This window comes from Daldinia caldariorum (assembly GCF_022478825.1).
Source record: "Daldinia caldariorum strain CBS 122874 unplaced genomic scaffold F4812scaffold_31, whole genome shotgun sequence".
Lineage (NCBI taxonomy): Eukaryota > Fungi > Ascomycota > Sordariomycetes > Xylariales > Hypoxylaceae > Daldinia > Daldinia caldariorum.
In genome coordinates this window covers 144,715-161,705 of record NW_025953067.1, presented here as the reverse complement: position 1 = coordinate 161,705, position 16,991 = coordinate 144,715, and the positions used below count along the sequence as shown (strand labels likewise).

The window sequence follows — 16,991 nt, the reverse complement described above, 5'->3', positions numbered from 1 at the left end:
GTGTCGAGTTGATTATCCACATTCCATATCCACATTCATTCACATCCCACATTCCCAGCGCGTCGTTTGTAGTACGTTAATCCACAGCTTGGGATTGTGCCTTGTATAGGTCCCGGGCTCCCGGGCCGGGGAATCAAAGCGTTAACGAAGACCGGAGAGCTTTCCGGCTTACACTATTACGTAGTAGGTTACCGACGAGGGCAGAAGAAACATACCCCATACATAGTAGTAACCTAAAATCTCTCCTGTACTTATTTACACTTAGGTAGGTAGGTATTCTTTACAACATCAATGATAATTACAATAATTATATGACAGATCTTGTCGCGGACAGACCCGCGAGGCTCGGTCCGTGAACTCACAACATAACCCTAATGTAAGCAAGAGGTAGGTGACTAATAAATAAATATGTATCTTACATTATGATGCTCATCTCGTAGCCCAAGTAAATTCTAAGGTCACATCAGATCCCCATCCCGTCGCTTAATATCTTAATATCTTAATACCTTCATACTATTAGGTTATAAGACAACAGGTACCTAGGGTATTTGCTTTTTATCAGCGATAATTTTTTTCGGACTTTAGTTATGTAAGTCAGTGCTCTCGAATGTTTTTTATTTCCAATATTTCAAATCGGCCCGTGACGTCGTAGCATTATGTACGGGGAATATAATAAGCTACAACATATAACAGGTACTTAACCTACCCCTAAAGATACCCCCCAATAATGTACCTAGAGAATCAAATGCGATCTCCATTTTCGTATTGTATAATAGGTACTTGCTGCATACCTAGGTAGGTAGTTAACTACGTCGGCTATTCTTATCCTTATCCCTACTTTACATAATGTATAACCACATAATATCGCCTCGAAGGGGAAGTTGACGATAAACACATAACCATCCCCGACCCATTCCTGTCACAGGATTGGACATCCGGATGGCAAGAGAAGAGAAGAGAAAGCGGGGGTAATATCTTGATAGCCAGAACGGGTAAGAAATGCTGGTCTTGGCATTTATATATCACGCGAATGATCAACATCCCATCCATACTTTGCAGACCTTACAGCCGTTTTAAGAAATACTGATCGATTTTGACATCTCCTCGGACTCGGTTTTTTCTTCTTCTTAGTCTTGTTTGGATTTTGTGAGAACTGACGACGGGAATAACAAGAGGCTGGGGGGTCGCGTGCGATGACGTTTCAGATGAGTTTAACCAAATACTAGAGACTTGGCTTGGGGGGAATAAAAAGTAAAAAAAAAATAAAAAAAATAAAAATAAAAAAGGGTTGCGCGGGTGTTTCCGTCACCCGCCTCGTGACGACCTCAAGGAATGTGGTCGATCCAACGTGATTTGAGCGTGGCCGGAACGGCAACGTGGGCAAGAATAAGAATACCTAACCTCCTAGGTACCTCTGGCGCAAGAGGAATCAAATAGTGTAGGTACCTATTGTACAATGCATACCTCTAGGTACGCAGGAAACGAAAAGAGTGGACTGGCGGATCTTAGCAACCGATGTGCATAGCATAGCATAGCATAGTATTGTGCATAAATTGATGAATAACAACTCAACTTGCCTTGCACAAAAAAAAAGGGCCCCAAAAAACCGGCACGTTCAGATTAACATCTCACATCTCACTTTTAAAAACCCAACCAACAGAGACAGAAAAAAGAAAAAAAAACCCAAAAAGGGGGACGGTAAAAAATCCCCGGAGCTAACCTCCCTTAAGGCTCTCGCTACCACAAATAACCATCGTAGGGCGCGAACGCTTACTAGTTCGGATCTTCCGAGAAGTTTCAATCCTAGTCGAAACAGAGAATAGGCCAACCAGGCTACCGGGTCGCCAGCCAAAAAAAAAAAAAAAAAAAAAACAAAAAACAAAAAAAAAGCACTTGGCTGTTCATTCATGTTCATGGCAAAGCATTCCTATGCCCTGGCTGGCATGGTTAGGGGCCCTAGTTCGGCGGGGGTCCACGCTTCCTACGGGTTGCTTTGAACATCGGTAGTCGCGGAGGAGATTCCTATATTCGTCCTTCCGTTTTATCCACCCACTTTTCGACTTCGCCCAGTCCAGTCCCGAGGTCTTTTCCCACAACGGGGGGGTTTCTCCCCTCTCGTAAGTAAAGATAACCCCGGACTAATAGTACCTTGGGTAGATTCCACAGGTCCTACATACATAGGTACTATTTAGTACTACTGGTAGTTGCCGTCGCTGTTTGCCGTTCCCGTTAAGTCGGTATATATAGTTAGCTACATATACCTCTTCTAATTGGCACTCAGATTAGTACCTAGCATGTAATTCGGTCAGCATTTAGTAAATACGGACGAAGATGAAGCTAGCCGGGTTTTCGTTCCCAGCGAGAAAAAAGCTCGCTAAACTCAATCGATGCGACGTGCTGCGCGTAACGCCCGACAATCAATCGGGCGGCGCTTAAATACCAGGTAGGTTAGTAGGTAGCTATGAGGGCTAGCCTTGTCTTTGTTAGCCAAGTGTTCCTGTCCGTCTTGGTCCCCCTTTTCGATTAGTGACCTACCTTACTTAGGTGTAGTTATGTGTACATAGTAGTAGTATTGATAGCATTGATACCTACGTAGGAGGTAGGTCAGTAAGTAATAAGGTAAAGAGGTAGGGTGACATTACATCTGTCCAGGTTTCATTCGCACTAAACCCTTCGAGGTGCTAAGAAAAGCCACCCGCCCCGAGCGGATGGTTTAGGTTGATAACATCTTGCTTTTCGGCGCTTTATACACATGTGTGAACCCAGAGTTGCGAAATGCCCACAAACACCGAGTCTCGTATCGGCGATACCAGACAATTATCTTGGCTGGATGCCGGAGGAGACGAATTAAAGCCGAGAGGGCTTCCTATTGTAATTAAATGTTGTATTGAACTACCTATGTAAGGTATGTTGAAATGTCCTTAAGTGCGGCATTAGTGGATAGGTAGTTTAGTCGGCTACGTTGACCGCAACTTGCTAGGCCGTGCTTCGAGATACCCAACTTATCTGATAGTCTTGACTGCTCACTCGTGTAAGACTTCTAACATGCTTCTTCAGTAGATCATGCCTCAAGGTTGCGTCACCTTGAGCAGAACGTAATTCAGCAGCAGTTGCGGTTGTAGTTGTAACAAACGCCGCATAACCTCCATTATAACTACCTAATGCATAAGGACGCCTTCCATACTTTTCTCATGCGAGTGATCGAGTGAGTATGCGGTGCGACCAGCAATCCAGCAGGAGTTCAAAGTGGTTGGAGTGGAGATAGAGTAAGCTTAACTTGTTAGGTTGAGAGAACATGCAATGTAACGAGAGCTGCGAGTCAGCATTAGGTATAGGTCGAATTGCCCAATCCCAAGACGGTTTTCGTTGCCCATATCCAAAAATGCCGGGCTCAACCGTCCTCAGATCAGATCGGACCAAGACCGACCCAAAAACAAAACTCAATAAGCATGAAAGGGAACGACTTTTTTATATCAACTATATGGTAAACGTATATTTCTCGTCTCAGCGCATAGGAGTGGCGAGATCAACATTAAAAGGTTAATTAGATTGTCATTGCAACTCGGCGGCAAAACTATCAACTTAGTGCCAGTCGCCTTTGTGCGCCCATCTGATTCGCGCACAATAAACGTAGTATTTATCTCCTGAGTACCAATGTCTAGTCAATCTTCGTAAGAATGGGAATTCGGAATATAATTGTAAATATCAACGCGTGCTTAATCTGGTATAATGCGGCTCATATCGTAATTCGTTGCACATAATGCTACCGTCGGTAGGTCCGATATATACACTTAGCCCGAATATAGGGGTGATATAGAAATAGTCCAGTCTTGAGTAACACGCTGTATAGTAAATTCAAGACGGGGGGTAAAGATTCGGTCGGCTCGGGACTCTCGTTCGGTTTCATTTAGGCTGGTGGTATGTTTGAAAGGGTTTTTAACTATCCGCAGTCGACAAGGCCGCCACACGGAGTCGTAGGGTTTCCAAAATATCAGGGTCCGGTTCAGGGTCGACCTTCCTCGGCTTAACTCGCGGACAATTGGCGCACTTCTGGTGAGAACAGTTGCGACACTCGGTTCCATCATCGGCGTTTGGCGGAAACTTCTTCCTGCATTCGTGACAAGCGTACACTCCTTTAAAGTTCTTGCCCGGCTCGTCGTTAGGATATCCATATGGGTACTTGTTCTTGTCGTTCCTGTATAAAGTTAGGAACTGGGGTAGATTATTACGCAAAATAAGACAACTTACGGCTCTCTCGGACAGTCGGCACAACGTTTGTGGCCGCAGTTGTCGCAAATTCTTGCTTGCTTTGCATGACCAGTGATCAGGTGGTTACACTCGTGGCAGTGTCTTCTCACACGCACGCGGGCCTTGCCCTTGTAGACCAGATCCTGCCCTGTCTTCCGAGGACGCTTCAAAACAATCGTCTCCGAATAGTCGTAGCTCGGGACAATAGGAGCGTTCTGCTTGTTCCTTCGGATGGCTGCCTCCCTCTTTTCTCGCAAAGCCTGCTTCTCTTCCTCCGTGCGCAACTTGGCAGGGTGTCGAGTGCATAGTTTACAGCGCTTGTGTTTACAGTTAGGGCACTCATCACCCGCAGCGAACGCGGAATGACACTGATGACATTCCCGGTGAACCCGCATACGGACTGATTTCTCAACTCGGAGGACCTCTCCCTCGGTAGTATGCCACTCGCTTGGTTTTATCTCCAAGCCATACTTGGTACCGAGTTTCTTCGCACGCTCCTCGTGAATCTGTATGCGAGGAATCTTGGTGGCTCCTTCATACTGTGGCTGCGATGGTGCAGCAGGTTGGCTGAAGAATTGTCAATATCTAACATTGTAAAACTAATCATATGTGAGTGTATTGTATATAATAGAAAACTAACCTTAATACCGCGGCTGCAGCTACAGGTGCAGGTTCAGTCGGTGGCGCGCCCTTCTTGGTTCGGGCACTCCATTTAAAAACGGTCTTTACGTTATATAGGACCTTCCGTACTCCCTTTCTCTTCTTCCCCTCTCGTGAAATGGACCCCGCTGTCGCTGGGTTGGCGGCTGTAGGCGAACTCATGATTTCCTTCTCCTTCCAACTACCTGAGATGTCCTTGTTGATTGGGTAACAAGGACTAATATGTGAAAGTTCCAAGTTTGATCAATACTATCCAATCTAAGCCGCGCAATCACCTCTTTGCATCCAAGGTATAGAAGGTAGACCAAGAGGGTGCCGGCCCCTATCGTTTAATAAAGATCGTTCGACGATTGATGATGTGAAGTGAGTAGGCTGTGAGGCGGGACTCGTGATAAACACAGGTAGCCTCGAATCTCTCTATATAAGTTTACCGATACTATGGCTCAAGGAACAAAGCCATAAACCAGAGCCGAGATCCGAGTGGTTCGTCTTCCTGTGCTTACTATCAAGAAAAAAAAAAGACAAGATCCCCACACATTCGATGGCAAGCCGACACGATACGAAGAACGCAGTGGTGGCTGGCTATGAGAGCCACGGATTAATTGAGGTTTGTTGTTGAGACCTGGGGTTGACAAACAGAAGAAGAGTTACGAGGGAAGAAATAAGGAAAGGAAAGCAGGAGTAGAAGAGTCCGGAGAAATGTGCGAATAGCTGGTAGGTTACAAGCCCATCTATCCCGGCGCTAGGTCACCCCCAGGTGAAGAAGCATTTATTTGCAGGTTGGGTTCAAAGTCCAATCGATAATGAAAATCAAGAGAGAGCATGTGGGACGGGTTTGTCCAGGCTGTCCAGGCTGTCCAAGGCAGTTTACCAGGAGTAAGGTTACCAGGTAGCTACCAGGTAGTTACCGGGGAGTTACCAGGAGCAGCATGAACCCAGCCAGACAAGCCAACAGAATGAATTGTCCCCGTACAAGGTGGGTATCGAATTTGCTTGGCAGTTTCCACTGGTTTTTTTTATGCAATGTAGTAGCTTTAGTGGAGCGACACAGGTCTTTTGTGGTCTCTTGTGGTCCAATTACCTCCTAATCGGGTACGCTACAATACCGCGAGTACAATGTAGGTACAGCATGTACCTACAGGGTTGTAGGTCCAACCTGCCATGCGGACATTACATTAAATAAGAAATAGTACTTAGGTACGGATTTGTATACTTATTAACCGCGTGGCTACACGAGCTACACGAGACAAATATATGTTCATGTGCGCCACGATCACCCAAAGGTACCTAGGTAAAAAGGCCATCTTGCAAGTATAAGCGAATGGGAATTAGAAATGGCCTATTGCTTGCTGCCGCTGCCGCTGTTAGGTCATTGAGTTACATAAATGAGTAATCCGCGAGAAGGGGAGGGGGTCATTGCATTATGTCGGCTACCTCTACTAGGTCTGGTATCCCGTCTCGCTTGTAGCCCTAGGTAGTATTCTACTTATGAAAGGTACTTATTGTACACTTGTATACTGCAATACGATACGTTGCCTTTAGGCAATCAAGGACCCCTGGGGTTCTCGATAAGGGTGTTCGGGTTGTCACTTCAACCCTGACTCCAACAGCACGGCTTCTCCAATCACCGCTCAAGCCCCCAACATTTTTATGGGAGGCAGGCGCGGGAAATCATATACACTACATACTATGGTAAGTGCCTTCAACCAGCATGCCGGGTCCCGATACCTTTTGTTATGTACCTACTGCCTTCATGGTACGATAGAGTGTTAGAGATGTATACAGTGTCAAATTAAACGCTCCGCAATTCATTACTGTAACAACGCGTCCACCTTGTTGCTGCTTGCTTTTGCTTTTTATTAGGTACGCTAATGTCTGCGAGGAATTTGCTGGGAATCCAATCATCGATCATAACTGTTCCAGTACCACGAGTCGTCAACGACGGCACGGGAATAGCGATCTGACATGTCTATGACGGCCTATGAGCGAGTCATGTATGGTTTAAGGTGGAAAAGAATAAAAAAAAAAATGAGGTTTAATACAACGTTCCTCTAAAAATTTAGATAATACCTAAGCAGGCAAGGCGTCTATGGTCCCGTCGGTGCATTTAAAGTAATTTATTTAATCAAATTAAGTTTATCCCCGCAGTTGCATCAGACCCGGGAGGATGTTACTTTCACGCGCTACGTATTCACACCGGTAAACGGGGAACCTGATTCCCGAACGGCTGGGCATTGGATATTCTGTAAATGTAGCATGCGTGCCCGCTGCAACTGCACTGCCAACGGTGAATTGCGCTAGGAGGACGTTAGCGGAGAACATGTAGATTAGGTACCTCCTACTTATGAAAGCATGTAAATTATATGATCCTTACCTACCTATACAATACATAACGAATTAAGGTACGACCTTGGTTCATATTTGCACCGCCTTAGGTAGTGTTTATTTGGAAGTAGGTACCTATCAGACTACATAAGGTACAATACCTAGGAACATGGAAACTTAACCTAAGATAGTTTCGTTGGAGTTAGTTAGCACCTACTATAAGATGATGATAGGAGGGTAAGTGCGGGTTATGTGGATTGTGTGGATCATGGATCCAACCAGGTGGGACCTAACGGAAAACAAAATACCAAACTTTCCTTTCGACTCTCTCCACTCTTCTACCACCACAGCATCACAGCATCACAGCACCATACGGATCCCGTAGTACAATTCCAATCTTCTCGACTCACCCGCAAACCCCGAAAAAAGAAAAAAAGAAAAAAACAATCTAGCACCCCTAGCCCAACCAACTACTCAGTCAGCCAGTATTTATTTAACTTCGCGATGTCCTTATCTCAGCTCTTTAATAGTGTCTGCCATCAAACCCGACTCAGACACTTCTGCAGCAATGTCAGTCTCTAGTTAGACATGTGGTCTCTTCATCTTCGAATCAATGCCTCGCGGTCCGACTACTTTAATATGGAGATCCCGTGGGTTCGAAGGTTGAACTTGCCAAACAAAGCCAGCCTCCCCTTTCGCAACCCCTAACCAGCGCATAGTGCCATGTAGAAACCCGCTTGTCAGTCGACAATCCGACAAAATGGGGAACCATTTCCGGGATCCCTCCCCTCTGCTCCATCCTCTAGTAGGATAAAATTAGGTGCCTATTAACCAACGCTTAACATACATCTAGTAACGATTTGGGGTCGTCTCGCTAGAGCGCCATCTCCACGGTATAGTAACGAGGCCTACATATGCCATATGCCTGGCCCCGCACAACTACTATATTCAGCTATGTTGTCATGTTAGACAGATGTTTCCGCGTCTTAGGGGTAGTTGGGAAACCCGTAGTCAGTGATGACACGTTATCGAACAACGTGTCTCCTTACTATCATCGCTACTATCATTGATATTACCAAACGGCCGATATGCCAATCGTTTCACCCCGTAACGTATACAGATTTTTACGATTTACACAACCATCCGAGAGGGGCCACACAATCACAATCAGGATTTCTTTCTCAAGTCTTTTTTTTTCTCCTTCTTTCATGCCTCGCTACCGTCGACGGATATTCCCCCTCATTACCGCTGCATTTTGGAAGGGAAGGTAATAATAAATCGGTAGCTCTGCAGCGTTGTGCCCCGCTTGCCATGTAACCCTACTTGGAGATTCTTCGATTCTTATTGACATATATGTTAGGTACTTACCTAGGTACGTAGCTGGGATGTATTTGCTAAGAAGCATCGAGGTCGTCCGTCCGTCCTATAGTGCTGTGGAAGAATAGCTGGGGAGACCCCATCTTCAACGTTAGGTACGCCGTCAATCTATCTCGAACTCTTAACTATTATTCACCAGGACTCATTATTTACGTTAGCGGTCTCACTCTTTCGTTTAACCATGTTCATATATTAAATGGGCTTCACTAAAACTTACTCCGAGAGACTTAACCCCCCATACGAGCCGTTGCGGGTAGATTGATGGTTAGAATGGAACATGAGGTACCAGCCGACAAGCCATGATTTACGGTTTGCATGACTTCTCGTCCAAGACATATCACCCCATCTGTTTTAGTGGCAAACCCATCTACATAGTACGCTTTTTCCCAAGTTCCAACAAATTGGATTCTCGGGCCGTTGGTTGGTATGGAGCCACTCGTACTTTGGCATTCCCAATGCACTGGAACGCACCATCCCGGCTGGTCGTGAAACCACACCGTACTACCTGCATAATGCACATATGCGGCTTTGGGGATACCTACCTTGGGGATTCAGCCACTGGACCATCGTACGTATGTGTTATGAAATACTTTTTTTTTTTTTTTTCTCATTCTCGCGTCAGTCCCGGCTGTTTGGCGCAGCAACGCCGCAGGCTCGCATTCAACTTCTCTTCTTCCCGCATCCTTTTCTTGAGGAAGACCCAACCGTCCGGTACAGCTTTGATCTTAATGGACAATATTTTCTTCACCGCTCTCATCCTGCGAGGTACCTAGGTCACCTCAAGTTGCGTTAGACTTACCTAAGTTACCGACTAGCAAGGGATACTATCGGAATACAGAATCCTTTCTTCCGTAGAGTTGAGTTGTCAACTTCTGTATGTGTGCGTGTAGGTCCAACTCTGTGACCAGGAGTCTATCACTACGCATGATCCAGATTGAATCGAAACCCGAGCTGCAGTATAGAGAGATACAATCGACACACTATTGGAATCAGTGTGTAGTAATATCTATAGGCGTGCCCATAGGCCGAGGCAATGACGTGCAGATGAGCATAGGTAGTCAGATCGGATGTATCCCGGAACGCCGAATGACCTAGGTTGCCAAGATACTCATCCGCTGCAACTTGTTAATTTTTTTCTCTTTTCTAGACTCCAGTCGAGTTGAGATGCTCCAAACGCTATCCGTCGAGGGACGAGTATTTGGATGCAGCAGAATCGTACCACTCTCAAACTGCCTTACTACGTCACACTCTTTACCCGCTGTCACATTGAGGGATAATACTCCGAATCCAGCTCAGAGACACACCTGAGTTTTATAGGTCGGCTGATACTCTGCATGATTATTATGGCTGTCACTTTTACCAAATTTGCCTGGCTGATTTTCGAGGCGCCTCGTCAGATCATCAAATGATCAAGCCCCAAAGAAGGTTCTCATATCTGAAGTTCCATCTATCAGCGCCAGGAGACTAGCATGTTCCGGTATCAGATTGATAGAAACTGCACTGGGCTGTTGCATGAAGCCATGAGCCAGCCCAAGCGATGTTATCCAGAGTATGATATATCCATGTTGCACCGCATACCGAGCAATATCATCTTAAAATGTCTTCCTTAGCCCACACCGAAATGGCGCAAGACGCCCAGTTAGTGTGAACTACATACTGGTCTCGAGGTGGCTTAGATAAGAGAAATTACTACCGTTGTAGGGGATGCGCTTATGCGTCCGAAGTCCACTCGACTATTCGACGACCTGCAGCAAATCGCTTTTGAAATTTTTTTTTCCTTCCAGGATCATTGTCAACTGCGCCCCTATCCTTCTTATGTGATCTACGGTATGCTTCCAGTTATCCAGTGCCGGAGTCATTCTTCCTTAATGTTAGGTTTACCCCTTTGAAACCACTAAGTATTCCGGTGCATCTTGCTGGGAAGAAAAAAAAATATGAACGAGCCGACGTATTAGGGGTAATTATCACTGTGCCCAACCAATATGCCTAATCCTGTTCATAGATCCAGGACGTCCAGCCGTCCATCCATCACTTAATGTCCTTCATCCCGATCGACATATATTTACGACGGACTGCGCGATCTAGGTCGATATAGTATGAGGGCTGTTAACAATAGTGTGCTTAGATCTGCCGACGATATTAGATTCGCAGGGCTCCTTTATTTCCAGATGCATACTTCGGCATAGCGGTTCTCCCTTTGGAAGTTTGTGCTCTGATTAGCCGGTAGTCTATCAGCGTCCAGCGCGGCCTGCCTTGCCTCGCATGGATGTTCCGAATGACGCTTTGGCTTCAACATCACAGCTCTCGCAAATAGGGGTTTAGTTTGGCATGCAGATTCTTTCGTACGCTCCTATGCGAACGGGGGCGGGAATGCAGATAGCCTATCCATCTAGAAAGAGAAATGGGGTCTAGGCTTCGTGTTTGTTCGATTATTGACACGCTTGGCCTCGTCTTCTGTCGGGTATAACATGGGATTCGTAAATGAAGTGATGTCTTGGACTGAGTCTATGAAAGCTCTGAGGTATCATCCCCGCCTACCTCCCGATGTCTCACAGACTCGGCAGGGAAATAAACGCCCAAGTGCACCGAACCACCCGGGTCGTAACGTGTAACAGTGCGGTGGGAAGATGTCACTTGATTCCTATGAACGTTTGCCTAGATTAGGCGAGGTTTCATAAGGATAGCGCAGAGCATCCCCATCGTTTGATCATACCCAATAAGGATATCTTGTCTTGTATGCTTCGTTAGAAAGATCATACGTACTACCCTCCTTTCGCGCTGCGATGAGAACTGATAGATCCTTTTCAGAGGTAGGAATATCCTTGTATCCCGTAAATCATACTTGATTCTACCTAGATGCAGCGAGATGTAACTTATCTCGATATCCCATTAAAAATAAATGATAGAGAATCTAGACCATATCCGTCGTATTGATAAGCCTTGTATAGACCGGACTCAAACCGGACTCGGGGGGCCCCACGGCGGGACGAGATCAATGGCGGCATCGCATCGCTTTTAAGCGGAGTGCGGATGCGGAGTAGGTAGGTACCTACCTGGTAAGTTACCGCTTTGTCGAATGATTTCGTAATATTAACCAATACATTTTCCTGTGGAGGGAATCGAGACGAAGACATAAAACTACTAACGTACGAATTACGCCGAAAACGGATCCAATATATCGTATCCTTCAGGGCTATCATATGTTTACCAAGGAATTTGACGTTAGCCTGTTAGTAATAAATTGATACATGCGATAACATCATAGCACTAGTGGTAAGAGGGCCTATCCGTCCCGAGGCCGGTATTCAATCGCTCATCGGCACACATCTACACTACACGGCGCCTTGATCACACCCCAGATCATGGTACAAGTCAACTAAGTGGACCATCTAGACCTTCTATATCGTAGTATCAGCTATAGATATTTTCACTGCTAAGATGCCAAATATTGTCGTCGTCGGGTAAGTTCCGGATCAGCTGTCTGTTGTCGGGAGTTGAGAGTTCCGCTAATACGTCCGGGTCGCAGCGCGGGCGTGTCAGGTCTCACGACAGCCTATCTGCTGTCGAAGCAGAAAGGGAATGCCGTCACGGTCGTAGCGAAGCATATGCCGGGCGACTATGACATCGAGTATGCGTCGCCATGGGCTGGCGCGAACGTTTTGCCGTAAGGGGATCTCATGTCTACCTAGCACAACCTAACCTAACCTAACCTATATACGCCTGTCGACGTTTTAGAGCTGACTCTGGAGCGTAGTATGGCAACCGAGAAGCATAGCTCGTGGGAACGTCGCACGTGGCCGGAAATCAAGAGGCTCGCTACCGAGGTACCCGAGGCCGGAATACACCTCCTAAGTGAGTAGCAAACCCCCAGCACAGCACAGCACAGTACTACGAGGGTTCCATCAGACAGATAATCTAAGTGAATAAGCGTAGAGTCGCGCGTGTACCGCCGCGAGAAGGACATCGAGAAGCTGAGGAAGGGGGGCTACAAATTCGACGGGCTCTTCGCGGAGAACCCTTGGTACAAGACGCTGTTCGAGGACTTCCGAGAGCTCCCCAGGGACGAGCTTCCGCCGGGCATGGCGTCGGGCTGCGAGTTCGGGTCCGCGTGCATCAACGTCATGGTGTACTTACCCTGGCTCCTGGGCCGGTGCCGAGCGAACGGCGTGGTGTTCCGCCGCGCGACGCTGCAGCACATCTCGGAGGCGGCGGCGCTGCAGCTCGGCCACCGCGACGCGGGCGGGCGAGCCGACGGCGTGGTGGTGGTCAACGCGACGGGGCTGAGCGCGTCGAAGCTCGGCGGGGTGCTGGACGCGAAGCTGGTGCCGGTGCGCGGGCAGGTGGTGGTGGTGCAGAACGAGGCGCCGTACATGGCGACCACTTCGGGGACGGACGACGCCGACGACGAGCTCTGCTACATCATGACGCGGGCGGCGGGCGGCGGGACGGTCCTCGGCGGCACGTACCAGAAGGGCAGCTGGGAGAGCCAGGCGGACCCGAACGTGGCGACGAGGATCATGCGGCGGGCCGTGGAGACGATGCCGGAGCTTACGGGCGGCAAGGGGGTCGAGGCGCTGGACATCATCCGCCACGGGGTCGGTCTCCGGCCGTACAGGGAGGGGGGCGTGAGGATCGAGAAGGAGAAGATCGGCGATACGTGGGTTGTGCATAACTACGGGCACGCGGGTTGGGGATACCAGGGGTCGTACGGCTGCGCGGAAGATGCTGTGGCACTTGTGAATGAGGTTCTTAGCCGCTCTCGACTGTAGATAGGTATGTATATTAAGTAGGTATTAAGCTACTTGGTTGAATTTGCTTGAGGGTCGTAGGGAAAGGAGGCATTGGGTGACTTTATCCAGCTTTATCTCTTTTTCTTTTTACTTCCCTCCTTATTATCAATGGCTAAGAAGAATAAAGAATAAAGTACCTACATTCTTAGGTAAATTTGAACATAGGTACGGTCGTTACAGCTCTATTTAGCTAAAGTGATTATACCGAATAAAAGCATTATATTATACACCTAATATTCTTACCTAAGGTACCTACCATAGCGGCAAAGGGGGTATTTGTAGAATGGTTGGGTGGGGTAGAATTTTTAATGGCTTTAGCGCCTTTAATTAGCTGAAATTTAAAATTGTGGAGGGGTATATCCTCTTTGTATCTTTTTTAAAAAATGGCCTATTCTAAAGGCTTTAAACCATTCTATATCTATATCATGGTACCGTTGAAATTTTGTAAAACATTCTCCGTATATTTCAATTATTTTACCGCATAAGACTTAATAAATGCAATCCTCCACCCACGGTTAGTTCAACTTTTGCATTACACTTTTAGTACCCGTGTCGATGTCGGGCCTTTTGAAACCGGAAGCCCAGACCCGCCGTTAAATACGTTTTTGACAGGATATATATAACTACCTACTTAATATAAAGTTTACTATATGCACACAATACGATTATATGTATCCTATACTAAGCAGTATAACTCTAAACATTGTTAAGGAAGAGCCTAAAATCCCGGACTCGCTACTAGTAACTAGAAAACAAGACGTTAAACAAAGAGAGGACAATAGTGCGTTAACATATGCCCCAATTCATTGCTCGATTATTATGGGGCTCCACGACCCTCTTTAAAGGCGAGCCCAGGCTACCCCGGAGGTATTCGATACTGAGCCAACTTCAAGCCATATCAAATCAGACAGGCGGAGAGCGAGCTTACCCCTTCCATGGGACACTACGGGAGAGGAATGAATCAGTAGTGGTCAGTAGCCTTGACGCTACATTAGCTATAGTTGGGTGCTTAAAGTGCTCAAACGGCTCATCAGCAGCAACAATGAGACAGTGCGCCTTCGCTATCTAGAGCACTTGGCCGATCACCACCCTTCGGATTCGCGTCTTTGCCTCATTTCCACCCCTCGGTATCGCGCCTGCAAGTAGTCATTGAATGACACGTAGTTGAAGTCATCTGTAACATCCCTGAGGCGGTCATCACCATCGTCTTCCGAAGGTGGTCGGCGCTCCCATTTGTCGCGATATATCCCCTTTTCCAGGATTGGTTCCTCGGGGTCAACACGTTGGCGGTTTTCCAGGCTTCCGTGAATAGGAAGAGGGCATGTCGGCGGTGGTGTTACTTCGGAGAGTAAAAACTGCATTAGCTGCTGTTTTTGGCTATCCAGTAGGCGATAGATGCGATAAGTAACGTCACTGCTGTCGGAATGGAAGTATATTGCGTCGGGCTACTTGAAAAGTCAGTTTTCCGGTTTCCATTTCACCTTGCATAGAAACGAGCGAAGCTGTGGACTTATGGTCGCTTACATCGACGTCTTGCGCGGACTCTGGCGTGCGTCGGTCGAAGAGGACAACACCGCCCAGGATGCGTGACTCGGCCCAATATCCCACTCCATCTGCGATACCCTCGGGATACTGGTCGTAATCCCGATACCAGTGGTGGAGGAACAAAGTTGGGGGGAAACCTTTCGGATAAAGATATTCGATGTCTTTGCCGGGCCGCCATGAGAGCAGAGGATCGCTTTCAGGACGCATAGGCCCTTGTTTAAATAACCAGACGGCTATTTGATGAACTGACCTAGCAATTATCTCAATCAAGCGTGTTTGGAAGGCTCTAGAGCCAGGGCTGGCTGCTTGAAAAGCAAAGAAAAGCTACAAATTGAATATCGTCAGCGAAATATAGACCTCTTAAGCGTAACACGCTCCTGGTCTTTGAAATGAAATGAAAAATAGAAGAGCAAAACAACTAGCCAATAACATACTACAGAGTCTATCTTGAGCATTTTGGGGTCAAAAGTTGAGTAGAGCTGGTCAACTCTGTTCAGCACATCTGTAGACAGCTCAAGATGCTGATCGAGAAGGGGATGTCTACGGCCAACGACGCCATAATAGCTGTCAGCCGCAACATCCGCAAGGGGAAGGCCGTCGACAATTTGGCCGTAAGTGGTTCTTGCGATGGTGGTTGAAAGCACATTGGCGATAGCGCGCGAGCATATTTCGTGGTGTCGACCTTGTAAGCTCGCAATCGACCGTTTTGGAGACTCGGCGTCAACGTCTTCAGTCTGTAGGTCCTTATTTCCCATGGTGTTCGTGTGATTCATGATAATGATGATGATGATGTCCGGATCAAGTGAGCTGAGGTGCGGCTGGCGACCGAAGTGTGGATGTGTAGAGCAATTTGGTATAAATTATGAGAGGGGATGTTTCGAAAGCAGAGTCGATTTTTTGTTGGAAATACTAGCCGAATTTACTCGATATGGTAGGCACGGATCGATCAGGTATTTGGGGAGCATATCATTAGTTAGGCTTAAGTCATTGTCGAGATAGAATCTAATAACTAGCGATATTCTCATTTCTCTGAAATATCTGACCCATCCAAACTATTTATCGTGAAGGGAGGAGAGTGCGGCATGAAGCCTGCGGTTACGTATGTACAAAGCTGGAAAGCGGTCAGTATAATTAGCTGGAGTTCAAGACTCACATAATTTCCGTCTTCACAGAGCCACCGGTGCTGCTACAGCCTTCCCTGAAGCTTGGTGTGATCATAATGCAATACTATATGATGGTTTGGCAACTACAAACTGAGCAATCATACGGTTTTAAAGCTTAGATATTGACCTCAGCCCTGCTAGGGGTGGTCTCCCCATCGTGCGATAATAGTGAAGAAAAAAGTGGAAAAATAGAAGTTGTGCCTACTTAGAAAATAACTGCACGCCTAGTAAAAAGTATTTATCTTTTTGGCTACCTAGGTAGCTATCCTTAGGCAAAGTAGAAGGGAAGTCCAGACCTAAGCCATTTTTTCTCTATTAATACAATCCAGGTATAAATTCAAGCAAAACTGATTGTTCATGTGTAGTTCTAGATGACGACGGGGTGGTACCTCCCGGCTACTTGACTTCGACTGCGTCACGCGCGGCATTGCGCGTCTTTGCGTTTCTGAGCTTGATATGCGGTAATTTTGTTATTAGCTGTGGTAAGATGAATCATACCGGATAGAAATGAAAAGAAATAGAGAGGATGAGAAATAGGATTGAGAGGCAGGAGTAAGCTGTAATTGTTATGAAAGCGCTATCAAGGTACCTATAAGCATAAGCTAGACCGCCGAACAATACCCGGCTGGTAGCACCTATCCACCAGTCATCATCAACCAGCTACCTACAAGCTCCCATCTAGATAGGTACAATACAATATCTGTTCTGTCCACTTTACATAATCGCACCCGCGCGTGTCTCGAGAAGAAGCGAAGCTTAGCTTCATCGCAAGCTTTGCGATTCGCAATAACCCAAATTCCTCGAAGCCAAGTACACACGCTGTCTCGGGGGGGGGGGGGGGGGGGGGGGGGGGGGGGGGGGGGGGGGGGGGGAGGGGAGGGGC

The 16,991-nt window shown here is 47.0% G+C and overlaps 3 protein-coding genes across 3 annotated transcripts; 1 reads left to right on the top strand and 2 right to left on the bottom strand.

Annotated features, from left to right (window-relative positions):
• Positions 1 to 3,693: 3,693 nt before the first annotated feature.
• On the bottom strand, positions 3,694 to 5,354 carry F4812DRAFT_288498 (uncharacterized protein). The gene is made up of 3 exons (XM_047931118.1): positions 4,889 to 5,354; positions 4,249 to 4,815; positions 3,694 to 4,195 (listed from the first exon to the last, which is right to left on the bottom strand). Exons 1-3 carry the CDS (start codon positions 5,068 to 5,070, stop codon positions 3,937 to 3,939), a joined length of 1,008 nt encoding a protein of 335 aa, XP_047785424.1. The 5' UTR covers positions 5,071 to 5,354; the 3' UTR covers positions 3,694 to 3,936.
• A 6,353-nt stretch (positions 5,355 to 11,707) lies between these two features.
• Positions 11,708 to 13,498, top strand: F4812DRAFT_288303 (FAD dependent oxidoreductase). The gene is made up of 5 exons (XM_047931117.1): positions 11,708 to 11,883; positions 12,004 to 12,071; positions 12,137 to 12,274; positions 12,365 to 12,462; positions 12,544 to 13,498. The coding sequence occupies exons 2-5, from the start codon at positions 12,049 to 12,051 to the stop codon at positions 13,377 to 13,379; spliced, it is 1,095 nt and encodes a 364-aa protein (XP_047785423.1). The 5' UTR covers positions 11,708 to 11,883; positions 12,004 to 12,048; the 3' UTR covers positions 13,380 to 13,498.
• A 330-nt stretch (positions 13,499 to 13,828) lies between these two features.
• On the bottom strand, positions 13,829 to 16,418 carry F4812DRAFT_448055 (uncharacterized protein). The gene is made up of 4 exons (XM_047935832.1): positions 16,314 to 16,418; positions 15,380 to 16,191; positions 14,925 to 15,269; positions 13,829 to 14,845 (listed from the first exon to the last, which is right to left on the bottom strand). The coding sequence occupies exons 2-4, from the start codon at positions 15,716 to 15,718 to the stop codon at positions 14,483 to 14,485; spliced, it is 1,047 nt and encodes a 348-aa protein (XP_047785422.1). The 5' UTR covers positions 15,719 to 16,191; positions 16,314 to 16,418; the 3' UTR covers positions 13,829 to 14,482.
• Between the last annotated feature and the right edge of the window lie 573 nt (positions 16,419 to 16,991).

Coding starts and splice junctions, on each gene's coding strand:
- F4812DRAFT_288303 (XM_047931117.1), top strand. CDS start 12,049: ATGCCAAATATTGTCGTCGTCGG. Junction 12,072..12,136: donor CCAAATATTGTCGTCGTCGG/GTAAGTTCCGGA, acceptor TCCGGGTCGCAG/CGCGGGCGTGTCAGGTCTCA. Junction 12,463..12,543: donor GGCCGGAATACACCTCCTAA/GTGAGTAGCAAA, acceptor GAATAAGCGTAG/AGTCGCGCGTGTACCGCCGC.
- F4812DRAFT_288498 (XM_047931118.1), bottom strand. CDS start 5,070: ATGAGTTCGCCTACAGCCGCCAACCCAGCGACAGCGGGGTCCATTTCA. Junction 4,816..4,888: donor GCTGCAGCCGCGGTATTAAG/GTTAGTTTTCTA, acceptor ACAATTCTTCAG/CCAACCTGCTGCACCATCGC. Junction 4,196..4,248: donor GCCGACTGTCCGAGAGAGCC/GTAAGTTGTCTT, acceptor AACTTTATACAG/GAACGACAAGAACAAGTACC.
- F4812DRAFT_448055 (XM_047935832.1), bottom strand. CDS start 15,718: ATGAATCACACGAACACCATGGGAAATAAGGACCTACAGACTGAAGAC. Junction 15,270..15,379: donor TGCTCAAGATAGACTCTGTA/GTATGTTATTGG, acceptor TTCAATTTGTAG/CTTTTCTTTGCTTTTCAAGC. Junction 14,846..14,924: donor AGTCCGCGCAAGACGTCGAT/GTAAGCGACCAT, acceptor CTTTTCAAGTAG/CCCGACGCAATATACTTCCA.